Here is an 8,036-nt window from a genome sequence, read left to right as displayed (position 1 = left end):
GAGTCCTGTCTACAAATGCTCGCAGTTTAGGTAAAAAAATCAATGAACTTGGGTCAATAATGGCATCTGAGAATGTAGATTTAGTGGCTGTTACGGAGACATGGTTTAATGAAAGAAATGACTGGGACATAACCATGCCAGGGTACTCTTTATACAGAAGAGACAGAGAAGGCAAGAAAGGAGGAGGAGTGGCCCTGTATGTGAAAGATAGCATTAAATCTAACCTAATACAAGTTGGTGAGGCCAACATAGAGTCAGTTTGGGTTACGTTGCAGTTTGCTAATCATGCAGTAACTCGTGTAGGTGTGATATATAGACCACCTGGTCAAGTTAAAGAACTAGATGATCTACTAGTTGAAGAAATAGCTAAAGTGACAATGAAAGGAGAAGTTATCATTATGGGAGATTTCAATCTTCCAGATATAAACTGGAAAACCAAAATAGCAAGTTCTACCAGGAGTACAGATATTCTAAATTCCCTACTGGGGTTGTCTCTGCAACAAGTGGTTGAGGAGCCAACCTGGAGGGAGGCCATTTTGGATTTGGTATTCACAAATGGGGATTCGGTATATGATGTCATTGTAGGCAAACCTTGGGATCTAGTGATCACCAGTCAGTGTGGTTTAATATAAGAACTGTGAAAGAGTCTCACCACACAAAAACAAAAGTTTTAGATTTTAGAAAAACAGACTTTTCAAAAATGAAATTAGTCATAAATGAGTCCTTATCAGACTGGAACGGATTACATGGAGTCCAGGAGAAATGGGACTACTTAAAAGGTGCATTATTGAAGGCAACAGAAAATTGCATTAGACTTGTCAGTAAAAGCAAAAAAAGGAAGAGACCACTGTGGTACTCAGCAGAAGTGGCCCAAATCATTAAAAATAAAAAGCTAGCATTTTGTAATTATAAAAAAACCCAGAGCAATGAAGATAAGGAAATCTACAAGATTAGGCAGAAAGAGGCCAAGCAAGTTATAAGAACTTCTAAAGCGCAGGCAGAAGAAAAACTATCTCAGTCTATGAAAAAGGGGGATAAGACATTCTTCAGATATATAAATGAAAAAAGGAAATTAAAACAAGGAATAACTAAATTAAAAACAAAGGATGGAAGGTATGTAGAAGAGAATAAAGGGCTAGCCGACTGCCTTAATGAATACTTCTGTTCAGTTTTTACAGAAGAAAAAGAAGGAGAAGGACCTCCACTTGAAAGGATGACTAATGAATCGTTTGATGCATGTGTCTTTACAGAGAAAGACGTTCTAAGATTGCTGTCTAAAGTGAAGACAAATAAGTCACAGGGTCCTGATGAGATACACCCAAAATTATTAAAAGAGCTTAGTGGTGAGCTGGCAAAACCATTAACAGAATTATTTAACCAATCATTAGTAACAGGAGTCGTCCCGGAAGATTGGAAATTGGCAAATGTTGTGCCCATTCACAAGAAAGGTAGTAGGGAGGAATTGAGCAACTATAGACCAGTGAGTCTGACATCAATAGTAGGCAAATTAATGGAAACCCTATTAAAGACTAGGATTGTGGAACATCTTAAATCCCATGGATTGCAAGATGAAAAACAACATGGGTTTACTTCAGGGAGATCATGTCAAACAAATCTTATAGATTTTTTTGACTGGGTGACTAAAATAATAGACGGTGGAGGTGCAGTAGACATTGCATATCTAGATTTTAGTAAGGCTTTTGACACTGTCCCACATAGAAGACTTATCAATAAACTGCAGTCATTGAGCATGGACTCCCATATTGTTGAGTGGATTAGGCAGTGGCTGAGTGACAGACAACAAAGGGTTGTAGTCAATGGAGAACATTCAGAACAAGGTCATGTTACCAGTGGGGTACCTCAGGGATCTGTACTGGGACCAATTTTGTTTAATATCTTCATAAGTGATATTGCAAAAGGCCTCGATGGTAAGGTTTGTCTTTTTGCTGATGACACAAAGATATGTAACAGGGTTGATGTTCCTGGAGGGAAACGCCAAATGGAAAAGGATTTAGGAAAACTATAAGAATGGTCAGAACTCTGGCAACTGAAATTTAATGTGGAAAGTGCAAGATAATGCACCTGGGGCGTAAAAACCCAAGGGCAGAATATAGAATATTTGACACAGTCCTGACCTCAGTATCTGAGGAAAGGGATTTAGGAGTAATTATTTCAGAAGACTTAAAGGTGGGAAGACAATGTAATAGAGCAGTACGAAATGCCAGCAGAATGCTTGGATGTATAGGGAGAGGTATAAGCAGTAGAAAGAGAGAAGTGCTTATGCCGCTGTACAGAACACTGGTGAGACCTCACTTGGAGTATTGTTCGCAGTACTGGAGGCCATATCTCCAGAAGGATATAGATACTCTAGAGAGAGTTCAGAGAAGAGCTACTAAACTAGTACATGGATTGCAGGAAAAAACTTACCAGGAAAGGTTAAAGGACCTTCACATGTATAGCTTGGAAGAAAGAAGAGACAGAGGGGATATGATAGAAACTTTTAAATACATAAAGGGAATCAACTCGGTAAAGGAGGAGAGCATATTTAAAAGAAGAAAAACTACCACAAGAGGACACAGTTTTAAATTTGAGGGGCAAAGGTTTAAAAGTAATATGAGGAAGTATTACTTTACTGAGAGAGTAGTGGATGCATGGAATAACCTTCCTGCAGAAGTGGTAGCTGCAAATACAGTGAAGGAGTTTAAGCATGCATGGGATAGGCATAAGGCTATCCTTCATATAAGATAGGGCCAGGGACTATTCATAGGATTCAGATATATTGGGCAGACTAGATGGGCCAAATGGTTCTTATCTGCCGACACATTCTATGTTTCTATGTGCTGCAGCTGAAACTCCACTATGGCCTGCTGCTGCTCGCACAGTCTGTCCAGCATGTGCAAGGTGGGGTTCCACCTTGTGGGCACGTCACATATGAGGCGGTGAGCAGGAAGGCTGAAGTTACGCTGCAGCGCTGACAGGCGAGCAGCAGCAGGGTGAGAATGCCAAAAGTGCGCACAGACGGCCCGCACTTTCTGCAGCAGCTCTGACATATTGGGGTAATTTCTAAGGAACCTCTGCACCACCAAATTCAGCACATGCACCAGGCAAGGGATGTGTGTCAAACCGGCTAGGCCCAGAGCTGTTACAAGATTTCGCGCGTTATCGCACACCACCAGGCAGGGCTTAAAGCTCACTGGCAGCAACCACTCATCGGTCTGCTGTTCAATGCCCCATCCACAACACCTGCACAGTGTGTGTTTTTTCCCCCAAACAGGCAAGTTTTAAAACTGCCTGCTGTCGTTTACCCCTGGCTGTGCTGAAGTTGGTGGTGAAGGTGTTATGCTGACCGGAAGAGGAGGCGGTAGAGTATGAGGAAGCAGAGTAGGAAGAGTTAGGAACAGGAGGCAAACAGAAGCGCCCTGCAATCCTCGGTGGTGGAAGGACATGTGCCAAACCACCTCAGGCCCAGCCGCCACTACATTTACCCAGTGTGCTGTTAGGGAGATATATCGTCCCTGACCGTGCTTACTGGTCCACGTATCCATAGTTAGCTGGACCTTGCCACAGATGGCATTGCACAGTGCACACCTGATTTTGTCACCCACTTGGTTGTGCAGGGAAGGGATGGCTTGCCTGGAAAAGTAGTGGCGGCTGGGCACGACGTACTGTGGGACAGCCACCGCCATAAGGCTTTTAAAACTCTGCGTCTCCAACAGCCAGAATGACAGCATTTCAAATGCTAGGAATTTTGAAATGCTGGCATTCAGGGCCAGGGATTGCGGGGGGGTACTTCCTCTTCCGCTCCAGTTTTTGGGAGATAGAAAGCTGAACGCTTCCATGGGACATTGTGCAGATGGTTGTTGGTGACCTAGGTGGTGGTGTTGCTGGTGGATCCTCTGTATGAGGGGTGGCAGGTGCCACTGTCACTACAGAGGTGGATGAAGAGGCCGAGACTGCAGCAGCAGAAGAGGAAGCAGGAGGAGCCATAGACCTTTCTTGCTTTTCGAGGTGTGCACTCCACTGCAGCTCGTGCTTTGCACTTAGATGCCTGGTCATGCAGGTTGTGCTCAGGTTGAGAAGGTTTATGCCTCGCTTCAGGCTCTGATTGCACAGCGTGCAAACCACTCGTGTCCTGTCATCATCACATTGTCTGAAGAACTGCCACGCTAGGGAACTCCTTTTAGCTGGCTTTGGTGCGCTCGGTCCCTTGCTGTGTTGGGTTTTTCTCTCTTTAGTTTTGGGCAGCGTGTGAAAGAATTAGACCATTTTCCAGGTTTTTATTGATGTCTGTGTCTCCACTGGGGAGATTCACCCTCTCTATTTTTCTGGTGACCATTGTCACAGGGACAAAGTATAAAGAGATCTCCTAAAATTTAGAACGGTCATAAGAACAAGAGGTAAAGGGAAACTTAATGTTCTTGTAATGTTCATGTAATGTTCTTGTGACAACTGTCAGAGATTGGAAATCCTCTCATTTCCTGTTGTGTCTTCATACACAGTACACATTAAATATAAAAATAATAATGTATTTTTGTATAGTTATTATAGAATAGATCTATAAATAATAGACAATTGGACTATTATATTATGCAATGTTGCTCTTGAATATTTCAGATCATCTTATTTTTTCTTAGGTCCCAAGGGGTCGATGCTCCGAGGAATGACTTCCAGGGTTCAGAAAATCTGTAAGAGAATGATATCACCCATGTTGTTATAATTGTGCTCCATGTTCAGAGGGAGAAATATCAAACCAATCCGGTAAGCTTTATATTTCTTTAAATATATTTTCTGATATTGAATTAGAAAATGAAAATTCACTTTTCTTTTTCCTTCCACACTTCCGGAGTGTTGGAGGCTTTCTCAAGCAGACAGCAGGAAGCTTCTTCCTCCTACTTTCTACTTAAGATCTTCTCCAACACTTTTGTTCTTCCCAAACAGATACTGTCTAAAAAAACTCTTTTGATGGCATATTGAACAAACCAAAAGGCATCAGATAAGAGATTTTCATTGTTACAAGAATGTTACAGTTATACTGAACAAAATTATAAATGCAACACTTGTTTTTGCCCCCATTTTTCATGAGCTGAACTCAAAGATCGAAGAAAACCGGGATACATCCATAAAGAGAACACCTCTCCAAAGTGTGAGACACCATTGAATGAGAGCATTTGCCCACTCAAGTTAGTTACGACGACAAACCAACTGCAGTCAGGTGGAGACCCCGATAGGGACGAAGAGCATGCAGATGAGCTTCCCTGACACGGTTTCTGACAGTTTGTGCAGAACTGATTGTTGCAGCTGTCTGGGTGTCTGATCTCCTTCGATCTTGGAGGTGAAGATGCTGGATGTGGAGGTCCTGGACTGGTGTGGTTACACGTGGTCTGCGGTTGTGAGGCCGGTTGGATGTACTGCCAAATTCTCTGAAACGCCTTTGGAGATGGCTTATGTTAGAGAAATGAACATTCAATTCATGGGCAGCAGCTGTGGTGGACATTCCTGCAGTCAGCATGCCAATTGCACGCTCCCTCAAAACTTGCCACATCTATGGCATTGTGCTGTGTGATAAAACTGCACATTTTAGAGTGGCCTTTTATTGTGGCCAGCCTAAGGCATACCTGTGCAATAATCATGCTGTCTAATCAGCATCTTGTTATACCACACCTGTGAGGTGGATGGATTATTTCGGCAAAGGAGAAGTGATCACTAACACAGATTTAGACAGATTTGTGAACAATATTTGAGAGAAATAGGCCTTTTGTGAACATAGAAAAAGTCTTAGATCTTTGAGTTCAGCTCATGAAAAATGGGGGCAAAAACAAAAGTGTTGCGTTTATAATTTTGTTTGGTGTACATATATAGCAGGACATCATGGCATTAACTGAGGCTGCAGGTTCTTTTACTTTTAGTAGGGTATGATTACACTTTGTTCATGACTATTCCTGGTTCTTTCTCAAGGATTACAGTTTGTTCATGACTATGCAGTGGCTTTCTCAAGATATTCATAGGCTTTTCACTTTACAAGGAAATGTTCCCTTAGCTTTATGAAAGAAGTGAAGCTCTGCTGACTTACATCTTCCAATCATGTGCACACACACAAACAATGTTTTTATTTTCTTTGCATGTGATTGGATATTGTTTGCAAATAGTTTTTTTTAACCAGATTCACTAAGCTAAGGAAAAATCTAAAAGTGAACAGCCTATTTGCCTTTAGTACCCCAACATTTTTTCCTTTTTTATGGCTTTTAATTCATCTTTATTATTGCATCTTAACTGCAAAAACAGCTGTAAGGTAAATTAGGCAAATTACTGAAAAAATACACCGAAAATGTTAACTTACTGTATTCTTGGTGTACCACGCTTACTGTTATATTCACTTTTACTCTACAGACAGTGAACTCTGCAAGAAGTGTCCTGAAAATGAATGGCATAATAAAGCTAAAAATATTTGTATTGACAAGGTCAATGATTATTTATCATACGAGGAGGATATTCTAGTTTTACTCGTTTCTGTATCTTCAGTCATATTTGCTACAACATCTCTTCTTATACTTGGGCTATTTTTTTGGTTTCGGAGCACTCCCATAGTCAGAGCCAATAACCGGAACCTCAGCTTCATTCTGTTCTTCTTCCTCATACTGAGTTTCCTGTCTGTATTCCTCTTCCTTGGCCGTCCTGTGGATATTACCTGTATGCTGCAACAAGTCTCCTTTGGAGTTCCCTTCACCATCTCAGCATCTTCTATCCTAGCCAAAACCATCATGGTCTTCATTGCTTTCAAAGCCACCAGACCTGGAAGCTCTTGTAGAAAATGGGTGGGAGTCAAACTTCCCAACACAGTCATGTTATTCTGCTCATCCATTCAGGTTATGAATTGCATTCTCTGGTTGTCCATCTCTCCACCATTTCAGGAGTATGACATGGACTCCTATCCTGGGAAGATCATCATTCAGTGTAATGAAGGGTCAGTTATCGGGTTCTACTCTATGTTGAGTTATATGGGGTTTCTGGCAGCTGTGAGTTTTGTTCTGGCTTTCATGGTGAGGACATTACCGGACAGTTTTAATGAAGCCAAGTACATCACCTTCAGCATGCTGGTGTTCTGCAGTGTCTGGATTGCCATGATCCCGGCCTATCTGAGCACCAGAGGGAAATACATGGTGGCTGTGGAGATATTCGCCATATTGACCTCCAGTGCTGGAATATTATTGTGTATGTTTTCTCCAAAACTCTACATTTTACTTTTAAAACCTGAGCTGAACACAAGAGGAACAATGCTGGGGAAAAGATTATTGTAAATCTACCACACACTGACCCAATGTATAATGCTGTAGACCAGAGTATAAAAATGTAGTCATATAGCTACAATCATCATCATCATCATTATGATATTGTTGTGTATAATAAAACAAAGAATAAATAGGACTAAAAGGGAACTACAGTTATGAAATGCAATTTCTAGAGATTTTTTGACACAAAATATTTAGTGCTACCTTATTTTAGTAATTTTCAAGAAGAAAACCTGTTTAGATAAAGAAAAATAAATAAATAAAAAAATAGATACATGTGTTGACTCATTCGTTAATTTATTATTACATTTTAATTATGGTTTGTGTGTGATTTCAACGTAATTTTCAATTTTTTTAAAAACTTTTCAAACTCTTCATGCTCTTCAAGGTCCAAATCTTGTGGACTGCCCTCCAAATCATTGTGTAGGTGTTTCTATTGAAAGGATCTGCTAACTCTACAGCATACAAATATATTTTAGACAATTGTGTTCTTCTCGTAACAGTTTGGTTAATTTCCAGCATGGTTGTGCCCCTGTGTATAAAGCCGGCTCCATAAAGACATGGTGTGACCAGTTTAGTGTGGAGGAAATCAAATGGCCTGTGCAGACCTCTGACACCATTCCTACTGAATGTACATTATTTGGGATGAATTGGAGGACCAGTATGTCAGATCTTCTCATTCAATATCAGTACCCGGTCTCTTTTTTGGCTAAATAGTCATAAAATACCTTCTATACACTCCAAAGTATT

At 40.9% G+C, this 8,036-nt stretch overlaps 1 protein-coding gene across 1 annotated transcript; it reads left to right on the top strand.

The window, feature by feature from the left end:
* Positions 1-6,572: 6,572 nt before the first annotated feature.
* Positions 6,573-7,295, top strand: LOC309562960 (vomeronasal type-2 receptor 26-like; the record flags this gene model as incomplete). Its single annotated transcript, XM_082267287.1, has 1 exon — positions 6,573-7,295. Exon 1 carries the CDS (start codon positions 6,690-6,692, stop codon positions 7,293-7,295), a length of 606 nt encoding a protein of 201 aa, XP_082123413.1. The 5' UTR covers positions 6,573-6,689.
* Between the last annotated feature and the right edge of the window lie 741 nt (positions 7,296-8,036).

The sequence above is a fragment of the Pelophylax lessonae genome, assembly GCF_965119305.1.
Source record: "Pelophylax lessonae genome assembly, chromosome: 1".
In the NCBI taxonomy this organism is placed as follows: domain Eukaryota; kingdom Metazoa; phylum Chordata; class Amphibia; order Anura; family Ranidae; genus Pelophylax; species Pelophylax lessonae.
This window is presented reverse-complemented; position numbering and strand designations above follow the sequence as displayed.